The sequence below is a fragment of the Carassius carassius genome, chromosome 9, assembly GCF_963082965.1.
Source record: "Carassius carassius chromosome 9, fCarCar2.1, whole genome shotgun sequence".
NCBI classification, from domain to species: domain Eukaryota; kingdom Metazoa; phylum Chordata; class Actinopteri; order Cypriniformes; family Cyprinidae; genus Carassius; species Carassius carassius.
Window position 1 is genome coordinate 26,104,156 of NC_081763.1, and position 24,060 is coordinate 26,128,215.

Sequence of the window (24,060 nt, forward strand, 5' to 3'; positions counted from 1 at the left end):
GCAGACAGCATTTAGACCACGCCCCTGTCGTTTCGCCATCATGTCTAAGTAGGCAGCTCACTGTGCTTTGACACGCAGTCTCTGTGCAGTGACGCGTCTTCTTGTCCTCACACTTGGAACAGTTCGCGGAGCGAAAATACGCAATGTCTGCTGTGCGCGTCAGTGACTGCTATAACAAGAGGACAACTCTACTCTCTGTCAGATAAACACCATCGTTCATCTGCCTGTCGGTAAATAATAACTCACGATTCGTTTTCAATACCTTTTTACCAATTATGTATTCATATTTACATGAGATTGGGTAGTTGCTCGGCGGGGCTGTATATGAAACAGGAAGTAGCTCATAAGTTATTTTCTTTAAGGAAGGTTATTTGTCTGTATTTTGCGTCTAACGTTGCACAAAATGATAGTAAACACGTTTTTGAGTTTAGTAAGCAATGGTTGGCCTTTGCCGACATTACCTATCTGATTTTGGAAATCTAAGACCAAAAATCTTCTGAAACTTGCCAACCACGGCCATTACAACAGTTATATCATCATGGTATATTTATAGCAATGAAAAACTGTGTTATATAAGAGGATTCAGACTTTTGATGGACCTCCAAATACGGATATCTTCTTGCAAGGGTCTCTTTTCTAAAATATATAAACACTGACGTGTTTAATGTATACAGTAGCATTAAGATACAAAATATTATTATACTGAAAAAACTATTATAACTAGGCTATTAACAAATACAGCTTCTTGTTTGCAGCATTAAATAATTAGCTCTTTAATTGTCACTGCACTAGAACCAAAACAAATTATTAAAATGTTATGTGCAAAGTATTTACTCGAGTTAAGTTTGTAAGTTTTGTATGTACTTAATACCTTATAGTAATATTGATTGTATTTGAGCTCTGACAGCTTTTAATATTAGATATAATAAAAATATAAATATATAAATTTATATAATATAAATATAACCCATTTTACACAGATCTCATAGTATGCCTTATCACCGGGAGTTGTGTGTTGTCATAGTCTGTTGTTCAAGAGGGTCATGTATGGGGGTTGTTTTCCAAAAAGAAGTGTTAATGTACCGTCACATAAACACTGAACTCTTGGTTGATCAGAGGGGTTACTAGGCCCAGCCCTCCTAAATTTCTACCCAGCCCTCCTAAATACTTGTGAATAACTTGCTTCAGCCCCTTTAAAACTCATGTTGTGAAAACCGCAGCATTTTTTCAGATTTCATTTCAACACCTTTCCCAGCTGACGCTTTGTTATTCAATGCATTCTTCAATCAGCAGTGCCAACTGCACAGAAACAGAAGACAAGATGTGTGCATTTATTAAGAGACTGTCGTGACATCTGCACCTGTGCAGTTATTTGATATGAATGCAGTTTACATAACCTAATGCAAGAGCAATGCAGAACTGTTTCCCATTTAAAAATAGTGTCAATCACTCCACAAAAACATCCTTGTGAGTTACATTTTAGACGCAGTGTTGTATGTTTTTTCTCTTTCTCACAAACAAAAATAGTTCCAACTAAGTCACAACAGAACTGTTGCACAACAACACGCAACTGTGTTTCGTTACTGAATAAATCTGTGTTTTTGAATAAATTAGGCGAGTCAGTTATTCAACGACACATTCATGCTTCGTTCAGAATGAATCAGCCGCTTGAAAAAATCTGTTGGTTGAATGATTCCCTCATTAAGGCCTATTAGCGGTTTTGTTTGTTTTAAATTTCATATTTCAGTGTTACATTTTTTTTTTGAACATCATTAAATAGGACAGGTTAATTTCTGTTAACTGGCTCATAGAATATATAGAATATTTTAATCTAAAAGGAGTTGGACAGGCCTTAAACCTGGCAAGGTACCCGCAAAAAAAAACAAACATTTTTGTGTACTTGTGTTGTAAAGAGAACAAGTGTGCGTGTATGTCAGGGCCGGATTTACAGCTTATTGTGACATAAGCAAAATAAATATATGGGCCCACTTCCCTATTAATATATACTATTACCACCCAAAAACAGGAAACATTTAGGCGCCAAATTATTTTTTTCAGGTGCAACAGAATAAACGTGTTTTATTTAATTTATTATTATTATAAATTTTTTTACATTTAACATTTCAATCATACTGTCATGTGTTTATATTTCATCTTTTCTTGACTTTATCAGCATTTTATTCACCTTGTAGATGACCTGGGAACTAAGGTTCACTTAAAATGGGCATTAAATGTCTTTTCCAACTTGAAATATACAGTCACAATGAACTGTTCATTATCTGTACCAATATCATGGACCATAAGCTTCACTTGGCCACGGAGTGTAATTTGGGCTCCTCCTCAGTGCATCTTGTAAATGTTGTCATACACTTAAAAATAAAGTTGCTTCACAGTGCCATAGAAGAACCTTTTTTGTCTTAATGGTTTCATAAAGAACCTTTAACATCCAAAGAACCTTTACGTTTCACAAAAGGTTCTTTATGACAAAAGAAGGTTCTTCAGATTATAAAAAGTTGAGAAAGAGACGGTTCTTTAAAGAATGGTTCTGTGAAGAACCTTTTAAGGTGTTGCAATGTTTACAAACTTTAAACGTTTTCCACAGTTTGAAAGACTTTTAGATGATACATTTCAGTAAGTTGTACTGTAGGCTTTCTTATAAAATAGCCTTCCTTTTGATGTTAATTAATGTACTTCTGTACTAGAAAGATTAAATGGGTTAGGCCAGCAGTTCTCAATTACAGTCCTCATGCCCCCCCCCCCCTGCTCTGCACATTTTGTATGTTTTTCTTATCGCTTCAGATGTTTGTTCTATTTGAATGTAAGTGCCCTGTGACGTGGACATCACAGGATATTCCGCCATGATTCCAGTTCGAAACGAATGTATATGTTCCTTTCAAAGTGCACTGAAGTGTGCGAGACATGAAAGCCCCTTTCACACAGTGTTCCGGCAATTGTTCCCGGGTCGCTAGATTTTGCACTTTCACACTGCCAGTGATCACCCGGGATATGTGCATGCTTTCACACACAACCCGTAAAGGTCCCGTAACGACACGTGACATCAGGGCGGGACGTGTAATGTACGAGTCGAAAACGTTAGGCACGTTATACTTTCACTGAAGCTGGCGAACGATCTTGCCATCAGCGGAAAGTGAGGAACTAACTGATCTCTGCTTCATTACAGTTTGCACATATTATTTTGTCGCGAACGTTGATCTTCCTTCAAAACAGCTGGTAAAAGAGTCGCGCGATAACGCGTGTCATCACTTTTCACACAGCGATGCTCTCGACAGCAGTGGTGTGGACACACAGTAAGAAAGGGAATCCAAACGAAAATGTGTTAGTGTGGACAATCCATTAACACAGTTCATGCTCGGAGATCACTTCTAATGTGCTGATTATCTGAATCAGGTGTGTTAACAAAGAGAGACATACAAATTGTGTAGAGCAGGGGTTCACGAGGACTGGAATTGAGAACCACCAGGTTAGGCATCCATCAGATGCTAAAGCGATCGTGAGGTAACTGGACGGCAAGTGCAGTTAAAAAAAAAATAAGTTTATGCATTAACAGAACACAGTGTAGACGAAGGTCTTGTTAAGAAGAAAAATTGGATGTGTATCGTCTCTGTTTAATACGCAAACACATAGCAAATGATGCGATCGCAAAACAATCAGGAAAAAAGGTATTGCATGCAAATACATAGGCCCAGTCGCCAGTGGTGACCTCAGCAAAAACTTCATTCGCAATTTAATATTTTTGATCGCAAACGCAACTGTTTTAGTCTCAGTTTTGTGCCCTGCTGTTCGACTCCTAACATTGTTCGGCTGCATTGTCTACTAATAATGAAACTGTAAGTTGAACTGCTTCAAGAACAGCTCTATGCTGAGAAATATCATGTAGCTTTTCAATTGCAAATCCAGTTTATTGATAAAGTCGCAGATAGGGTTGGGTTACCTACATAACCGGTATGATTAAGCTCCATAAACTGTACACAAATTTGCGATCGCCTCAGAGTAAGTCCCCTTAAATTTTATGTGAAAATGGCGGCAGACCTGTCTCCTCCGCGTCTTTCAGCGCAATCCACAGACCACGGCAGAGCAGCACAATGGACTTAAACAGAAACAGAGGACACAAGGTCTGTGTTTATCGATAGATTGTTAGAATATCTGTATCTGTGCAGTTATTTGTCACAAATACAGTTTACAAAAGGTCATGAGGGAGCAATCGGTTTCCCATCTACTGTAAAGTTTTCCCTCCATTCACCGCTCATCACACTCATCCTCCAGGGAAAATCTGGCCCTTAACACATATGAACGCATACTTTAATTATACTTATTTAAATATACTTAATTTAATTATACTTACTTTATAAGTGCTCCACATGGAGATCTGATCTCACCATTACCAAATCTGTCTGTGATTACATGAAGAAACAGATGAAACTGAGACAAACTAAATTCAGAAGCATATATAAACACACTAAATTAACACGATATCGATAATTGTTGCTTTGAATATCACGTCAATACCGGTATATCGTGACATGTCAATGGAGTAAAGTACTTTTGTGGAAAGTGTCTTATTTATTTAATTGCAGCCTGTTGGTTAAACTTCAACAATTTGCCAATTAATATTCTTTTTGATTGATCTATTTATACTGAGAAAATTTTTTGGAGAAGTTTGTGTTTGACAATTTTGTGACAGATAGAATTCAGTTTACTGCACTTCTTATTCATTTCCATGGTATCCGTAAAAAATGATTGGCTGTTGCACAACTCGGATATTCAATGACATCAAAACAAAACATTTCTTCTCTATAATCCCTTGCCTATAAACAACCTGTCATCACATGAGATGGCTGCTAAACAATTATCCAACAAGCCAATCGATTCCTGACAAAATGAAGCCCCACCCTACATTCCTTTCAATTACACCACAGTAGGGAAGAAAAAAGTTAACACACACCTGTGGTTCAGTACTAAATGAATGTGCTGCTTTGAACTGATCAGTGGAATGAATATATGAATCTGTGACTCACTCAATAATTAATTTGTTGCCATTTACTGGTGGTTTAAGTTCATATTTGAAGTAGCATTTTATTTTTCTATTAGATTTCAATTTTTTTTTTCAATTTTGTTGAATAAATTAGAGTAGGTTAAGATCCTTGGTGTTTATATGTTGTTTCCTCATAGAAACCAAAAGGAAAAAGGACTCTATGCAATGACTTATTATTTTATCATAACATTTCTCTGGCAGCAAATATGGATCTTTTAGAGGAATTTAAAGAGTGCTGATTTGGTCTTGGTCTTGATTCTGTCTCATCCTTGGTCTTGGTCTTGACTTGGACTCTGTTTAGCTGGTCTTGACTACAACACAACTGTGAACAAAAGTTATATTGTTTGTTTGGTGCTACATAAATAAATATAAATTTGATTGATTGAATTTTAAATAGTCTGTGTTTGCAAGATAGATAGATAGATATTGATATATATATATTTAATAAACATTTGAATGCAAATCCACAATGGCTGAGATCTGAAAATATTTTAAGATTTAAGATGAAAGAAATATTCCTTCATGTTATTAAAACTGCTTTGTAATAAAAAAAATATTGTGCATGTTGTAAGCTGTCACACCCACTAGAGCCTCATCAAAATGGCATGCATGTGTGGAATACCTCTGGGGCAAGTCACATTTAGAGAATAAGTTTCTGTGGCTACTTACTGTACATACCCTGAAAAATATCTTATTATGTTGGAATCCAAAATTTAGATTATCTGTTTACGCCTACCTGGGTCGCTCGCTTATGCTTATCCAAGTTGTTTAACCTGCTACCCCCGTTCTCTTAATGTAAAAGTGTTACGATGGTCTCGTAATGCCTGTTGTTTTATCGTTGGTGCAATTGTGGTTCAGGACTAGAGAATTTTTCACACTCTGATAGCTCAGACACTGTTTTCTTTTTGGATTAAATTATTTTTCATAAATACATAAATTAATTAATGTACAAGGACTTGTATCTTATATGGTCTATGAAGAGCATGTTTTTAAATAGATGATTTATGATGGTTAGTTTTTTCTTGATGGTTACAACATATTAGAGTCATTAAATGTAAACTTGGTACAAATGTTTTGAAACCAATACAAAGATTATATTTCTAAGATCTTGACACGAGTATTTAAACCAGACTTTCTTCATTGTTTTAAATCCTGAATGTTTGTCCATATGTTGTTGACCCAGGTGCTGGACTCAATGTATAATGTCTAGACGAGGACGTTCAAAAAAATCCAAAGCTCACACATTCACAGGACAGTGTGAGGGTCCTGGCCTCCATGTGTTTCTGCTCTGGACCAAAGAGGGAGAGCGCTGGCTGTCCTACAATGAGGGTGAGGTGACTGCTGAAGATCTCACCATCAGTGCAGCAAAGGCTGTGGGTAGGTTTGGGTGTGGGTGCCAGTAAGAGCTTTAGGTTTTTTTTTTTTTTGCTTTCAGCCATCTAAAAGGTTTTCTGTCTTCCTCAGGAATCACTCCAGTCTGTCATGCCTTGTTTGCTCTCTATGACCCTGCATCTTCATGTTGGTACAGTCCAAATCACAAATTTAAAGTGGAAGACCAATCTGGCCTTTTGCTGCATTTCCGTATGAGGTAAATATGAAATTGTGTGAATGTGTAGAGATCTATTCAATATGCATACAGATCTGCATTGTGCATGTATGGTGTTAATCATGAATAATCTTTATTTCTTTATAGATTTTACTTCCGTAACTGGCATGGATTAGGTGAAAAGGAACCGCTGGTGACACGTCATGCATTACGGACTGGAACAGGGGCAGAGCCAGTTACGTCTCCTTTGCTGGAGCTGACCTCCCTGGAATACCTCTTTGCTCAGGTGATTTTAAAATCTCTAAAAATAATTGAGAAAAATATTACTGAAATGCAGTAGTTTCACTGTTTTTGAGATATTTATTTCTAGACTGAGCAGATGTGATCATGAAACACCTGCTTTACTCAAACTAAATAATCTGTCCTTGTAAGGGTCTTATTAAAAAGTTTCTCCTAACCCTCTATTGCATGAAATATTACTTGGACATGGTAAAAAATGTTTTTTATTACTTAAAATGAGCTAAATAACAGATATATAAAAATCTCGGTCGTTGAAAGTACCATAAAATCTAAATGTTTTTCAAAAAAACTCATTTTATTTAAAACAAGTCTCAACAAATCCATCTCATACTTAGTGAAATGTTTAAACAAACATTTATACAGTAAAAACATTATATAATTTCAACAGTTATCTGAAATTTCTGGTAATAATAACCTGGAACCTGGAACCCGTCTCACTGAAATACATTATTCATTCGTTTCATTTCATTTCATTCTCTTCATGCCTTGTGAAAGTCAACAAAGCAGTTCCTCGCTGCAGTGAAGCAGAGGAAAACTGCACACTTGGAGCACTTGCTTCTCACAATGTCCATGCATCCTGGCATTTTGCATCTGCTCTTCTCAGATGCATGCAAGGGCCAGTGGTCTGTGCGGTCTCTGCGGCCAGGATCTGGTGGGGACAAAGCTTTGGGGCCCTCTTTTATAACCTACAAATAGCTTAAATCACAAAATAATTTTTTTTTTTTAAATGTTTTTACCTTTAAAATATAAGCAAAAGTTGTAAACATAGTCTCAGAGTAGTTTCATGCTATGTAAATCAATGGGACTCCATTAGGTTGAATGCACCAGGACGTTTCCATATTTGCATATAGTTACCATATGGCAACAAATGTATTTTAGCATATTACAAAAAACATATAAAATCAAAACTGAATTTAATGTTAAAAAATTAAACTTTACTTACCCCAGATAGTGATTTACATTTTTTATTTGATGAAAATTTTCCAAAATTCTGAATAAAAGGCAATCTTCGGGAGCCCCAGACAGTGATGTTTGCATATCAATGTCCATGTGCCAAAAGGACTGGCAAACAGGATATCCTTGTCATGTGATCTCATAAATTGTATTTTCTTCAATGTAAAAGCCTCATTTCCACAACTAACTGTAAAAACATAGATTTTATATCACAGCTTTTTGGAAAATTAAGATAATCACGCTATGCAAAAGAGGGCTAATATAGACTTGTAAATTGTTGGCACCCAAGATCATTTAGAATTTAATTCCCCTTTAAGGGAACTCGCAGTGCATCATCTAGTGCAGTGGTTCCCAACCTTGGTCTTGGAGGCACCCCAACACAGCACTTTTTGCATGTCTCCTTAATCAAACAAATAACATCTGATTCAGGCCATCAGCTCATAAGTAGAGACTTCAGGACCTGAAATTGGTGTGTCAGAGAAAGGAGACAAGATGTGCAGTGTTTAGGTACCTCCAGCACCAGGGTTGGAAACCACTGCTCTAGTGGACACTATTGGCAGTGGCATCAGCATGACCAGTGTCTGAATCATATGTGATAAACACTACAAAAACCATTGGACCGCGCAGCCCTTGACATCCAGAAGGATAAGAGGGTGTCTGTTATGCATTGTCTTCAACTTTCTTTGTCTTCAGGAGCCGGTTTGTTCTGCGTGTGTGAAAGCACTATGGAGAAAAAGTCAAGTGAACACTTTAGGAACTATGTGCCTCAGTGTCCCATATGTCTGACCTTTGCATTATGTGTCTCGCATTATGGAGCACATGCTTTAGTGCTTGAGCAGTGCCGAATGAGGTCATTGTTGCAAGTTCCCTAGAGAAGTCTCCGCTCATATTTGGCCCTATTTTCAAGGGTTGTGGGACAGGTTTCTGCATCTCGCATCTTGAGTCCAGATACTGCCGAGACACAGAGGAAACTCCGGGTCAAGGACATTAGTGAAAGTGAAGTGAAAGTGAAAGTGAAGTGACATTCGGCTAAGTATGGTGACCCATACTCAGAATTTGTGCTCTGCATTTAACCCATCCAGTGAACACACACACACACTGTGGACACACACCCGGAGCAGTGGGCAGCCATTTATGCTGCGGCGCCCGGGGAGCAGTTGGGGGTTCGGTGCCTTGCTCAAGGGCACCTAAGTCGTGGTATTGAGGGTGGAGAGAGAACTGTACATGCACTCCCCCCACCCACAATTCCTGCCGGCCCGGGACTCGAACTCACAACCTTTCGATTGGGAGTCCGATTCTCTAACCACCAGGCCACGACTTCCATTAGAAAACACTCAGCAAAACATTTCAGGTAGTGCGTGTCTCTGTTTCAAGACCTGAGGACATTCATGATTGATGCGTTTTAAATGAAGAGTGTGCGCATTCCGTTTTTGAGTAAAAATGAATGCACTTATTGTGGGACGGTTTGCTCTGTCCCTATTGTAATAGGATGTGGGATGTGCACACCCTTGGGTGGAATGTCTTCAAATTCTTATGGTGCTTTTCCACTGCGTGGTACTACTCAATATGGTACGGCACGGCTCGGTCTGTGTTTCCACTGCAGATCAGTACCGCTTTAGAGTGGGCGGGATTATTCACATGTCATTATAGATGCACCGCCTCTATTGCCACGACTCCTGAAAAAATTGTTCATTCTGTGTCACCCCATCAAGCTCTCGCTCTCCACTCCTCTGCTATCAACGAGAGCAATGTCTGTACTTCGTCAACAGGAACACTCCACTATTTTTGAAAATAGAGTTAAATAGCTGAGTTTAACTGTTTTTGAATCCATTCAGCAATCTCTGGGTATGGTGGTAGCACTTTTAGCATAGCTTAGCACAGATCATTAAATCTGATTAGACCGTAAGCATCTCGCTCAAAAATGACCAAAGAGTTTCAATATTTTTCCTATTTAAAATTTGACTCTTATGTAGTTGCATTGTGTACTAAGACCGACAGAAAATGAAAGAGTAGGAATTTTCTAGGCCGATATGACTAGGAACTATACTCTCATTCCGGCGTAACAATCAAGGAACTTTGCAGCCGTACCATGGGTGCAAGGATATTACACAGTGCCTGAAAAAAGTGCCCATTAACTCTGCAACAAGCGCTTCGTACTGTCTCTGGCCCCTCAAAAGTGAACCGTACCGTTCCTTACCATGCAGTGGAAAAGAGCCATAAGAGAGAGTGAATGTGCCTGGTATGATGCATTTGCGAGACTACTGAAAGAGACTGGTAAGGAGCCAGAATGTTTGCATGAATGTATTCGGCTCTCGAAGGATTTGAAGGCTCTCGTAGCCAAACATTCCATGATTGTTTTTGGTTGTTTCTGATGCTTGAACAAAGCACGTTTAGCTCTCGAGGGATCTAATTGTGTGTCATGTGAGACGGTCACAAATATGGTTCCACCCAGGCTTGACTCTCTCTTAACTCACTCCATAGTTTGGTTCCCGCGGCTGCCATTGTGGTGAGGCGGGAAGGAACACAGGGTTTGTAGATGGGGCACAGGGAAAATTTAAGTTTCTGTTCACGTTCCTCTTGTTGCCTCTTTCCTTTCAAAAGTTGGTCTTTGACTTGGGCTAGCTCCATTGTAATTAGAGGTTTTTAAGTAGATGTACCACCTAGTCTCTTTTCTTTTCAAGTCTCTTTTCAGGTTCCCTATTCAGGAAGTTTTTTTGTCAAAGTTGTACTAGTTGAGCCTGGCTTCCTTTCATAAGGTCTCCCCCCTGAGTTTAGAGCTCTTTCACTACGTAATATTTCAGTTAGCAGGTTTGGGCTGCCTCCTCTGTGATTTCTAGGGCTTTACGTAGGTGGCCCCCCTGAGACTCCTTTTTTATATGTTAGTCTGCCTCCCCTGATTTCAGGGTATTTTCAAGCAGGCAGTCCCCTGAAATACCGCATGCTTTGGGCCGTCTACCCTGCGTTAGGTTTTCAAGTATATGGCCCATTGCCTCTAGGAACATATCCGTTTGAGAACAGTTGTGTTCCCAGCTTGGCTGAATGGGTTGTGCCTCCTTAAATATAAAAAAAGTGTTGGTTGGGTTCCCCTTTTCTCTCAAGTTATTTTAGCTACTATTTTAGCTTTACAAGCGTCATTGGAGTCACGGCTAATGACCTCACAGGCTGTGTGGTCCATTGGATTTGGAGTGTTTTCATGTGGGCTTCAGACACTGGTCATGCTGATGGCATTCCCCATAGTGTCCACTAGAGGACACAGTGTCTTGTTCCCTCTTGGGGAATCATAGTTACATGCGTAATCCAAGATGTTTGTCATGAACGTTTTTGAAAAAACTGATATTTAATCAAAATATCAGAACTGGACCTTTCTGTAAAAATTATAAAAATCCTATACGCAATTTATGAACCAAGTCCCCGCCCTATGTATATATACTTTTTTTTCAGTAATCCATTACATTCAGATGTTACATTTCATTACTTTCATTTCATTGCAACCTTAGCAATAAATCTGAGCTTTTCGACATTGGCATATAAAAGATGTGCAGAGCTGCAGGTGCACCACAATGTTTGATAGACTTACCCTATTTTTACTTTTATCTTTAGGTATTCTGATGTTAAGGAATAATAGTGTCTACCTTGCTTAAATGTAACTGGAAAATAAGCACTGAAAATAGTCTGAAACTTTTGCTTCTGCTTTTTGTGCACATTTGCATTTTTTTGTGCCACCTTGTAAGTTTGACAGTGAAACTTTTGAGATTGGTTATTTAATCTTGATCTCTTAGTTTTTATTGAATATAATGTATAACTTGGTGTGCATTTGCATATATAATTTGGTGCAGATCCAACTGTTTTTGACATTGCTTCAAATTCAGTACATTTTCTAGCTAGTGAATCAAAATTGGTTGCTTGTAAAAATAGATAAATAGCCTGAAAAAAAGAGGAAAATGACAAATAAAATGGGGAAAAACTGTTACAGTACCATTTGACTGAGCATGCATGTACAGTCATGGCCAAAAGTATTGAGAATTACATAAATATTAGTTTTCAAAAAGTTTGCTGCTAAACTACTTTTAGATATTTGTTTCAGTTGTTTCTGTGATGTACTGAAATATAATTACAAGCACTTCATACGTTTCAAAGGCTTTTATCGACAATTACATGACATTTATGCAAAGAGTCAGTATTTGCAGTGTTGGCCCTTCTTTTTCAGGACCTCTGCAATTCGACTGGGCATGATCTCAATCAACTTCTGGGCCAAATCCTGACTGATAGCAACCCATTCTTTCATAATCACTTCTTGGAGTTTGTCAGAATTAGTGGGTTTTTGTTTGTCCTCCCGCCTCTTGAGGATTGACCACAAGTTCTCAATGGGATTAAGATCTGGGGAGTTTCCAGGCCATGGACCCAAAATTTCAACATTCTGGTCCTCGAGCCACTTAGTTATCACTTTTGCCTTATGGCACGGTGCTCCATCGTGCTGGAAAATGCATTGTTCTTCACCACAACTGTTGTTGGATTGTTGGAAGAAGTTGCTGTTGGAGGGTGTTTTGGTACCATTCTTTATTCATGGCTGTGTTTTTGGGCAGAATTGTGAGTGAGCCCACTCCCTTGGATGAGAAGCAACCCCACACATGAATGGTGTCAGGATGCTTTACTGTTGGTATGACACAGGACTGATGGTAGCGCTCACCTTTTCTTCTCCGGACAAGCCTTTTTCCAGATGCCCCAAACAATCGGAAAGGGGCTTCATCGGAGAATATGACTTTGCCCCAGTCCTCAGCAGTCCATTCACTATACTTTCTGCAGAAGATCAATCTGTCCCTGATGTTTTTTTTGGAGAGAAGTGGCTTCTTTGCTGCCCTTCTTGACACCAGGCCATCTTCCAAAAGTCTTGGCCTCACTGTGCGTGCAGATGCGCTCAAACCTGCCTGCTGCCATTCCTGAGCAAGCTCTGCACTGGTGGCACTCCGATCCCGCAGCGGAATCCTCTTTAGGAGACGATCCTGGCGCTTGCTGGACTTTCTTGGACGCCCTGAAGCCTTCTTTACAAAAATTGAACCTCTTTCCTTGAAGTTCTTGATGATCCTATAAATTGTTGATTTAGGTGCAATCTTAGTAGCCACAATATCCTTGCCTGTGAAGCCATTTTTATGCAAAGCAATGATGGCTGCACGCGTTTCTTTGCAGGTCACCATGGTTTCAAGCATCACCCTCCTTTTAACATGTCAAGTCTGCCATTCTAACACAATCAGCCTGACATAATGATCTCCAGCCTTGTGCTCGTCAACAATCTCACCTGAGTTAACAAGACGATTACTGAAATGATCTCAGCAGGTCCTTTAATGACAGCAATGAGGTTTTTTTGGGATTAAGTTAATTTTCATGGCAAAGAAGGACTATACAATTCATCTGATCACTCTTCATAACATTCTGGAGTATATGCAAATTGCTATTATAAAAACTTAAGCAGCAACTTTTCCAATTTCCAATATTTATGTAATTCTCAAAACTTTTGGCCACGACTGTAGGTTGAGGAAGTACAACAGCACTTCATATTCAATACATGGTCAACATTAAGTTTTTGAAAAAAAAAAAAGATTAAATATATTTTTCTTTTTTTTTATCTCCTTACTATTGTCCAAATAATTTTTTAAATTGTCCAAGTCTTTTAAGTTGATTAAGGTGTTTTTGTTGATTTTCTTACCAGGCGAAATATGATTTTGTGAATGACTTGACCTGTTTGGATGCAGTGAGGGGAGAGGAAGAGATCAGTCGCTTTAAGAATGAATGTCTAGGTATGGCTGTGCTTCACCTCTCTTACACAGCACTGCAGAGCAGCTCTTCTCTACAGGATGTGGCCAAGCAGACCAGGTGAGGGCTTCAGCTTTCTTTACTGTTCAGAGAAAGATTTCAAACAAAGCTATTTAAAGAGCACATTAATTAAAAGATATGTTATTAAAGAATATTCTAATTTATAAAACAGCAGGTGGCCTGTATTTTACAAACCTATTAACATAATTCTATTAAAGTTATTTTTTTTCTCTTCTGAACAAAATTAGTTTGTGACCTCTCCCACCCTTTCTCATTTGCTACAGTGCCTTGTTGAATTATAAGTTAATTTATAAGGGAATGCCTTCATTGTTCTGTTTATGTATTGAAATAGAGTGCTTTCCTGCAGTCATTCACAAGCTGAAAGTTTGCTGTGTCAAATAAATCTATCATTACCCCATCATTTAAATCTGCTATAAACTATGATGGTTATACTAAAATGATCTGGCACTTTGTTAAATATAAGTCTTTGTTTATTTTAAAATAAAATGCAGAGCTCTAGATGCTACACATACCAACAGGCTAAGTTTCTGAACATTAAATGACATTTGACATTAAATGTATAAATGTGGACAGTCATGTGTCCAAAAGTAATTCACAAGATGTTAGCAAGTTTCCATATTACAGAATGAGACATTTTTCCAGTGTAGTCAAGAAGTAGTCTTTTTTTTCTAAGGAGGAAGTTAGAATATGCTTTCAAAGTACATTAAGCTCTTTTATATTGAAAGGAAAAATTAATTTTTTATGGTGTGAATCTGTTGTTGCCATTAAGGTATAGAACAGAGTTCCATCAAACGTATTGACATGTTTGTGCTCCATCTTTCAGCTTTCTCCATTGTATCCCTCAATCCTTTTCCCGACACATTGCCCAGAACAACGTCCTGACGAGGTTCCGTATTCGGCGCGTGTTTGCAAACTTTGTAAGCAGTTTCCAGCAGCACACAGTGGGCAAGGGACAGTTTGGGTCACAAGAAGTTATGTACAAGTATATATCCACGCTGGAGCGTCTGGCACCAAAATTTGGCACCGAGACCTTTCCTGTGTTCAGTCTTGACCTGAGATCTGATGAAGATGGCAGTGGGTCGTACCTCATTGCCTCCCGAACACAAACTCCCTCTGAGGAAACCGTGAACAGTGAACCTACTCATGAGATCAGAGTGTCTGGATCAACTGGTATATTTTGGAGGAAGGCATCAGCACAAAGGGTAAGTTGATGCAGCAAGATATTCAACCTTCTTCTTCGCTAGTAGAACTGTACTCTTAAATTCTTCCCGCTTTCCAGGGGAATGACTATATTTATAATCAGAACAGAGAAGCACAGTCACCTGATGAACAGGAAATGGACAACTGGAACACCTTCTGCGACTTCCCTGAGATCTCTCATATTGCCATTCAGGGCATAAACATCTGCATCAGTCGCCAAGACAACATGTCAATGGTAAACAGTCTGTATTTGGTTTTTATGTGTTTTATTGTGATACGTGCCCCACCTTCATATATTTGTGTTCCAGGACATGCGTTTGGGCTCCAGTCTTCAGGCTCGCTCTCTGGTTTCACTGCTGGATGGATATTTCCGCCTTACAACGGACGCGCATCATTATCTTTGTCACGAAGTGGCTCCACCCAGAGTTGTTCTCAGTGGGACCAATGACCTGCACGGTCCCATACTGTACGTCACTCGCATCTCCACATGCAGCAATGTGGTCTTCCGCCATTTTTACTAATGTGTTCACTCTTTTTCTTCCTTTAGGGATGAGTTTGTGCTCCAAAAACTAAAGAAAGAAGCAGAGGAGGGATCGTTCATTGTGCGCTGGAGTATTTTGGATTACGATCGCATAATCCTGGCATCTCTGAGTCGAACAAATGTAATATTCTAGTTAGAGGTTTCAGTTAACTCTTGACAATGATTTGATTGGCTGAGTTTAAGAATTGTGAAATGATTGCTTGATATGTTAAGTATTATTAATGGTGCTTAATAATGAAGCTTATGGATGTAAAAGGGATTTACTTGATAGACAGGCAAACATGCTTTGGCTTGACTTACAGCTAGGTGACAACTGTGAGTTTACAATTAATGGAATTCAGTGGAAGAGACACAACAGGGTTAAGCTTGTTTGTGAGAATCGTGTCCAATGCTTGACTCATCCCACATCTTTTGTGCTATAGGCATGAGCAATAGGAAATTGCGTGGCATGTTGAGGTGACTTTTGAAGCTTACTATTTTCGCCTGGCAGATGATAAAACAAGCGAAAAAAATCCCATAGAAGCCATTATATACATATATAAAATATACAATATAGATCTTTTGGTGAAAATGGCAGATTGCTCTCTGGTGGTGTAGGCCAGACAACTCCAGTCATTGAGTCTGCTTGAACTCCGCCCCTTTATTGCAATCCGACTACAAGCTCACATCCACCTGCCTTCGCTTTTGAATGCAGCGTCCTCATCTTAAAATCCAATCAATAATCAATACATAGAACCAAGTCTGGGCACTTCATTTTTTGTTTTTTGATCATCTGTTTCACTCAGATGTACGTCAAAGTACAGAAGAAAAGATCTGTCGCTACATGCGTGTCATTTCTGTCTGACTTTTGATTCTGACAGGATGGAGAGAATCCAACATACAAACAGTTCAGAATTACGCTGAAGGGCTCCAAGTTCAGACTGGAAGGATGGGATCAAGAATTCTCCAGCATAAAGGAGCTCACCAATAGCTTAAAGACCTTCGTGTTGAAGTCTGGAGAAGACAGCTTCACTCTGAAGAAGTGCTGCCTGCCCAGACCAGGAGGTGAGTGTGTATTTTGTGCTTAGCGGACCTCACAGTCAAACTTTCTGAGTCATCCTGGAGTACATCTCTGATTAGGAAAAATTCCACAGAAGTACATGATTCTTATCATTTAGTGAGTCATCCTGTTAACGGGTTTTTATGGTTTTCTTGCAGAGCTATCAAACCTTCTCGTAATGAGAAAGGGTGCCAACAGTAGCATTAAAACTGTCTCTGAAACCCTAAACCTGAGCCAACTGCGCTTTCATCAAATTAAGGACAAAGAAATTACGAAGGTATGTAATTGTACACAATCATTCACCTTCTTATCATCATGAGTTCAGCACCAAAGCGTCGATAAAGGGCTTTTTTATGCATTCCACATGGGCAGATAGGTTGTACTGATAAAATGAAAGCAGACAAGATGTTGTTTTTCATATTTCAAATGTGTTGGTACTTTTGACCCTGAAAAACAGTGCATTAAACATGTTTTTTTTTTTCAATTTTTAGTTTTTTTTAAATATATTAAACCTTAGATTTCTTTCCTGAATACAGTAATTACATTTTGTGATGAATTATTAATTACTAATTTGCGTATTTTTTGCTAGTTTGGAAATAGCATACAAAAAACATATATTGTACAATAACACAAATTTTACATAACTTCAAAGGCTTTTCATTTTTAAAGAATTTCATTTTATTTAAATGTTTTCCCCTTCACTGACATCGTCTTCAAGTACTTTATTACTGGCAAATTTTTTGTTTTGATGGAAATGACATCATGAATGAGGAACAGTCACATTACAAATCATAAATAATAATAATAATAAAAAATAAAAAAACATGAATATGAACGTGACAAAGAGAATAAAGTTAACTCTGGGGTCATGAAGTACCATAACTGAAGAACTACTTTTTGACCATATTTGATGGATGCAGGAGCAGCACTTGGGACGAGGCACCAGGACTAACATTCATGCGGGCTGGCTGAAGATTCACAGTTCAGTCGAGGATGATGACGACGAGTCTAACAACAATCACCGCAATGTGAAAGGCATCCGGGTTGTCCTTAAAATTCTGGACCAGAGCCACAAGGATATAGCACTAGTAAGAGTCATCTGATAATGCATCGTAAACGACAGTGAAAGTGCAGATGAGATCTCATTGATTGTGTTTATTTCTAGGCATTCTTCGAGACGGCTAGTCTCATGAGTCAAGTGTCACACTGTCATCTGGTCTTTGTGCATGGAGTTTCAGTTAAAGGATCTGAGAGTGAGTGCTGTGCCCTTTTAGACTTCCTCTTTAAAGGCCACAAGTGTCGTCAAAGCTGTTTTTGCCATTTTTTTTTAAAAGCTCAATCTGTTCTTTTTAACATCCGCCGAACACATTATGACATCTGTTGACTGTACTGTTGTTATGTGAACAGATATCATGGTGGAGGAGTTTGTGGAGTTTGGCCCATTAGATGTGCTCCTGCACCGAGAGAAGGCGCATGTCACTCCTCAGTGGAAGTTTACTGTGGCTAAACAGCTTGCCAGCGCTCTCTGCTATCTTGTGAGTTATTAATACTATATGGGATTTCTGAAAAAAAAAAATAGAACAGCTTACATCAATAATTGTAAAACAAAAAACAAAAAAAACCTCTCTGATCATTCTATATTATTAGTCTCTTTTTGAGTGAATCACACAAAAAGACAAAGTCAAATTTCACCCCAAAATCTAAATATTTAGTTTTTGCATTGGGAGCATTATATAACAAAAAATATCATTTGATATTTCAAAGAGCAAAGTTAAGGACATTCAATTTGTAATTGATTTAAACATGATTGACATTTACATCCAGTTCTCATCACTGTAATTAGAAAAATATATTTGAAATCATCGAATTAAAAATGTTCGTTTGTAAAGAAAACCATTTCTCCAAATCTCTGTGATATTTCACCTGAAAATCAAAGGACCAATTATTATAAGAAATTTAATTTTATATTTAGGAACTTTTATTTTATTATTATTGTAACATTATTGTCAAGCCCAATTATTATTACTTTTATGTGAAAAAATGAATGCTACAGCATGTAATTATAATTATTGCAATAATTTAATTTGCTCAAGGACATGATGCTTTTCTTACTGTATTACTGTAATGAGATGAGTAATAAAGATTTAGAAATTTTGATTAAATGTCATGAAATTCCACAAAATCACAATGCACTGTAAGGTTGACCGTCCATAACCTTGTTCTTCACAGGAGACAAAGCGTCTTGTCCATGGAAATGTCTGTGGCAAAAATATTCTGGTGGTCCGGAAGGGTTTGGAGGAGGGCACATCCCCTTTTGTGAAGCTCAGTGACCCTGGCATTTCTCTGTCGGCTCTGTCTCGTGCAGGTAACTGCGAGCTATGTGGTTATTCACACGTCTTGTAGAGAAGATTACATCCTGTACCCCTCCATCTGTGTCATTTCTGTAGTCACTTCAGTCCGCTTGTCACTACTGTTTACTTCATCAGATTCTCTCATGGTTCACAGAACAGGAAGCTACGAACCAACCACTTCCTTATGGTGATGCACACTTCCTTTAGTCTAGTGTCAGGATGATCATATTTACAGCACTGAAGCAACTGCCCAGAATGTATAGTGACAGAAACCCTAATTATTAAACAGCATGCTGCTTGTGTTTCAGACTTGAATGTTGCCTCAAATCATGTGGCTTTTTTAGGAGAGGTATTGTTACTTTTTAAGTGAGAATCCAAGTCCAGAAACCACACAGAACCCCCAAGCAAATGCATAGCAATGCACTAATAACACTCAGAACACCCATTTACTTTTTTTTCATGTGTGTTTTACATGAAGAGCGTGTGGAGCGCATCCCGTGGATAGCTCCGGAGTGTATCGCTGACGGGGCCCATATAAGAAGCGCTGCGGACCAGTGGAGCTTTGGAGCGACTCTGCTGGAAATCTGCAACAACGGAGATCTTCCAATCAGCGGCAGCACACTCCCTGAGGTACGGCTTCCTCCAGCTGTGTATCTGACAGCACACACTCGCACCGCTTTCTTATAAACTCTCCTCCGTCTACAGAAAGAGCGATTCTATGAGACGCAGAGTCGTCTGGCGGTGCCGTCTTCTCAAGAGCTGGCGAGCTTCATCAGCATGTGTCTGACATATGACCCCGCTGCACGGCCGTCCTTCCGGACCATTCTGAGAGAGCTAACGGAGATTCAGATTAAAAGTGAGTCTTTGAACGCAGTGGAATTGTGCACATGCTTGGCTTTCCTGTTGTTTTTTTGTGGTGCAATTATTGTGGTCGGATGTTAGATGAAACTTTGGTCATCATTTACTAATCTTTAAGTTGTTCCAAAACCCAAAAGAACATATTTTGGATGTTTTTTTTTGTTTTTTTTTTCCATTGAAAGTTAATTAGGGCCTAATGTTGTTCATAATGGCTTCTTTTGCGTTTCACTTTTGTTTGTGACTTAAGAAATATATATGTTATTGTCTTTTTCAATAAGATCCAGACATTTCATCCGAATGCGAGTCACTCCCAGACAGAGACCCCAGCATCTTTTACAAGCGTTACCTGAAGAAGATCAGGGATCTGGGAGAGGTCAGTGTACGGTTTCTGCTCAATACATTGTTCAGGTCTTACGGTCATATTTCAGTTTCATATGATACCCTGTGACTTGCTTTCAGGGGCATTTTGGAAAGGTGATGCTGTACGTCTATGACCCTGGCAATGACGGAACAGGAGAATATGTGGCGGTGAAGGCGTTGAAACAAGAGAGTGGAAGTAACCTCCACGATTCCTGGCTGAAGGAGATCGAGATACTTAAATCACTTTACCACAGCAATATCGTCAAATACAAGGGGTGCTGTACTGAACTGGGTGAGCAAAGTCACTAGCTTAAACCACTCTTGAAATAAAGTTTTGACACTTTTTTTCATGTTTGGTAGCTTTCTAGTGTACAGATTTTAACAGATAACACATGTTTCAGATTCTAGGAAAATGGAACCAAATTTAATTTCAAATTTAATAGCCACACTCACGGCGTACTATATGTGGTATTTTGTTTTAGGTGGACAGGTGGTTCAGTTAATCATGGAGTATCTTCCACTGGGAAGCCTCAGAGAGTACATCCCAAAACACCGGTTGGGAATCGCACAGAGTCTCCTGTTTGCACAGCAGATCTGTATGGTGAGGAAGTCAGACCCTTCAAAGTCATTCTGAAGCTACTAAAGAAAAACTAAGTGCCTTACTCTGCTATCCAATCTGTACTTCCGCACCCACAGGGGATGGACTATCTGCACTCCAAGCGGTACATCCACCGGGATTTGGCTGCACGAAATGTGTTGGTGGAGAATGAAGGTGTGGTTAAGATCGGTGACTTTGGCTTGACAAAGTACATTCCCGAAGGGGAGATCTACTATCGTGTTCGTGAGGACGGAGACAGCCCTGTGTTCTGGTAAGCTGTAATAGCTGGAGGCTTGGGGACTTCGGTAATGATCTCTGATGTTGATAACATCCGGGAGAATGCTTTTTGTCAATACAGCATGATCTGTTAATGGATTAATGGACATCATTACACATAATTTGCTGCCACTCAGTGAAAGCATAAGTATGTTTGCTATTGATCGACACAATTATTGAATTTCACAGAAACTAAAATAATTGAATAAGAAAAAACCTTTGGCAACCTTACAATTATCTCTGCATTAGTGTATCTTTTTAATTATTAAATTCATCGCTGGATTTACACAAACAGCAGTTATTCTGAAATGTTTTTTTTTTAGGTATGCCATAGAGTGCCTGAAGGAGAGCAAGTTTTCCTTTGCTTCTGATGTTTGGTCCTTTGCTGTGACCCTCTATGAGATTTTGACCAACTGCAACCATCGTCAAAGCCCCCCTTCGGTATGTCTAACTTTATGACATTTTTGCATTTTACATCTTTACATTTAACATTTTTGTTTCTAATGTTTATATAAAAAGTACACTTTGTAATGTTCCAACTTTACACACAAAGAAATAATTGGCACATTTGCTAAATATACAAGAAGGATGTACGGCTCACAGCGAACAAGTGTGTTGCTGTCTCTGTAAACCAGCAGTAATCAACAAAATGACCAAAAATGTCAATTTTTATTGACATTTATAATATATGAAATACAGAAAAACAAAAGACAAATGGTCGACTAAAAGCTCTGGTGTGATGCAATGTAATTTTAGTTAATATTTAGTAAATTTTTTATATTTTTAGTTAAAGATTTAGTAATTTAGTTGTGCTTTGTAATTGTTTATTTCAGTTTTAGGTTTTTTTTTTGTGCATCAAGTTAAACTAATTGAAAATGATTCCAATGCAATACGTTTCAGGGGTTATACATAATTTATTTTATTTCAGTAAATGTTTTGTTTGTTTTTTCAAGTAACTTTTTTTAATGGTTTTAGTTCTAGTATCTTTTAAATTGATGGAAGACTTTGTTTTGCATAGAAATTCTTTGAGATGATGGGATTGGTCCAAGGTCAGATGACTGTGGTTAAACTTATTACCCTCCTGGAGAAAAAAGAGAGACTGCCGTGCCCTCGAGACTGCCCTCGTGAGGTAACGTGAAACTAAGCAGCACAAATATTCATAAATGCAAAAAAATACAGCACAAGTATTCTTATTTGTTCAACCCACGAATCGTCTTTACAGGTTTATTTACTGATGGAACAATGCTGGGATGTCAACCCTGGGCAGCGTCCATCGTTCAGTTCCCTGGCTGAGTCTCTGAAGGATATCAGGCAAATGTACAAACCGCAACCATCTCTGCAGCTCGCTCAGCTCAACCACCGCTGACCTGCTCTGTCCTCTCTCTCTGTGCTGTTCTCACAGTCTGTAACCACAGCACTTCACTGTGAGCCTGACCACACGTAGCTCATTGGGCTGTTTCTTCAGAAAAGAGGATGTTTTTTTATTTTCAAATATTCAGTTGAGGGAACCTACATACTGTACCTCTTTTTCTACAACAACTGTGCTGGTGTCTGTGCTAGACTCTGAGCTTGGTTCTACAAACCTCTCTTCGAACTGCTCGCCACTTTCAGTCACTTGTGAACAATAACTCGGCTTACTGTTACTCTATAGCCACCAGCTCCAGCATCAGCACAGTTCTTCTGTCAGTGGAAAAAAAGGTAAGTGTGACCTTAAGTGCTCTTTAAAGCAATCGTATGAAAGTTTTTATCTTGAAATATCAGTTCCAAAATCCAAGACTTATTAAGAAGGCGAATGGCTTTGGTTTCTTTACCATAGTCCACTGCAAATGTCTGTTCTGGGAGTATGTAAGTTTGGTGAGCGGGTACAAAATCCCTCCAAAGGAGTAAAATGCTTTACTGCAGCAACGGACGCACGTGTACAGCGATCCACTGTAAAAGCTACAGTGATTTCCTCAATTAACTGTAGGGGGCTTTAAAGTCGCAAAAATTCACAAAACAACAAACAGTTGCTTTAAGTCAAGTGTCTTGCTGTTAAAACCATAATAACCAAAGAATGCATGGTTGTGAACATTATTCACTCTTTATTTCATTCCCACTGTAACATATTATTGTGTAAATACTGTCATGTGTTTAGTTGCTTTCCAGCTTACTTCTTCTTTCCCCAGTCCTGCTGTTTTACATTATATATTGGGAGTAAGCGAAGACTGTGACTGGCTGTTATTTTGAAGGCCTTTATAATATGAATTTCCTTTTTTTACAGTATGATACAAATGGCGCTTTGAATGTTTTTATTTATATTTTGTCTCTTTGAAAAATGTGCAATTCTTCCTGTTTGATGGCCTTTTGTACATCATCTTGTGTGAAATGCTATAGTCTTAATGTCCCACTGAATGTATCTATAAAAACTCTTTTAATAAATGTAATTATTCAAAGTGTATATGAAGATACTATCTTTTGAGGGGCATTTCATAATTTAGAAGTATATCTATATATATTTTTTTTTCATTCAGAAATAGTCAAAGTCAGCATGAAATGAAGATTTTTGAGGTGAATTTTGTAAATTTGTTATTGATCTTAGAGTGAGGATTTCAATATCAGAACTGATGGTCCAGTGAAATGACAGACTTCACTCTGGTGATGTATGCTGGACTTTTCCCTCCACAATCAACTGCAAGCACCGAACCCAATCAGTTCCCAAACTACATTTTCCCCCCTCAATAATCTGATACTTTCAGATGTGTCAATACAGAATAAAGATCTGTCACTACTTCCATTTCATCACAACTTTGATGGCACACACATGTAAGACCTGGAACCTTGGGCCAGCTCTGCAAAACTATTATTAAAGAACAGAATGTTACATTTTCACAACAAAACCATTGTGAACCCCTTTTGTTAGTACCTATGAGGCCCACTGACTGCTTTTGTGTTGATCTGGCAACCGGTCCCCATTTGCCTTTAAAAAAGGATTAAAAAATAATGTGCTATATACATCTGGGTATTGATATAAAACAAACTCTCTACAACAGTCCAAAGCAAGGAGGTCTATATTGTAAACTAAATGGTTAGGACAAAGTGAAATCTGGCAACCTGTACACTGAACAACATGTTATTGGGTATTTTACTTTTTCTTTGTTTTTATATGCAAATAGTAA

At 38.5% G+C, this 24,060-nt stretch overlaps 1 protein-coding gene across 3 annotated transcripts; it reads left to right on the top strand.

Moving 5' to 3' along the window:
• The first annotated feature begins 71 nt into the window (after window positions 1–71).
• On the top strand, window positions 72–23,342 carry LOC132149422 (non-receptor tyrosine-protein kinase TYK2-like). 3 transcript variants are annotated; one of them, XM_059558646.1, is made up of 24 exons: window positions 72–230; window positions 6,237–6,430; window positions 6,518–6,641; window positions 6,747–6,885; window positions 13,558–13,721; window positions 14,506–14,884; window positions 14,962–15,117; window positions 15,191–15,348; window positions 15,430–15,544; window positions 16,284–16,467; window positions 16,621–16,739; window positions 17,383–17,550; window positions 17,628–17,715; window positions 17,870–17,997; window positions 18,692–18,827; window positions 19,292–19,443; window positions 19,519–19,669; window positions 19,950–20,044; window positions 20,131–20,323; window positions 20,514–20,632; window positions 20,728–20,900; window positions 21,229–21,346; window positions 21,924–22,034; window positions 22,128–23,342. In XM_059558646.1, the coding sequence occupies exons 2-24, from the start codon at window positions 6,256–6,258 to the stop codon at window positions 22,269–22,271; spliced, it is 3,489 nt and encodes a 1,162-aa protein (XP_059414629.1). In that variant the 5' UTR covers window positions 72–230; window positions 6,237–6,255; the 3' UTR covers window positions 22,272–23,342. The 3 variants fall into 3 exon arrangements, with proteins under 3 accessions (XP_059414629.1, XP_059414628.1, XP_059414627.1); XM_059558645.1 differs by having other exon boundaries at window positions 73–230; window positions 14,986–15,117; XM_059558644.1 differs by having other exon boundaries at window positions 74–226.
• Window positions 23,343–24,060: the final 718 nt, after the last annotated feature.

Coding starts and splice junctions, on each gene's coding strand:
- LOC132149422 (XM_059558646.1), top strand. CDS start 6,256: ATGTCTAGACGAGGACGTTCAAAAAAATCCAAAGCTCACACATTCACA. Junction 16,468..16,620: donor CTGCCTGCCCAGACCAGGAG/GTGAGTGTGTAT, acceptor GTTTTCTTGCAG/AGCTATCAAACCTTCTCGTA. Junction 20,045..20,130: donor AGATCAGGGATCTGGGAGAG/GTCAGTGTACGG, acceptor ACTTGCTTTCAG/GGGCATTTTGGAAAGGTGAT.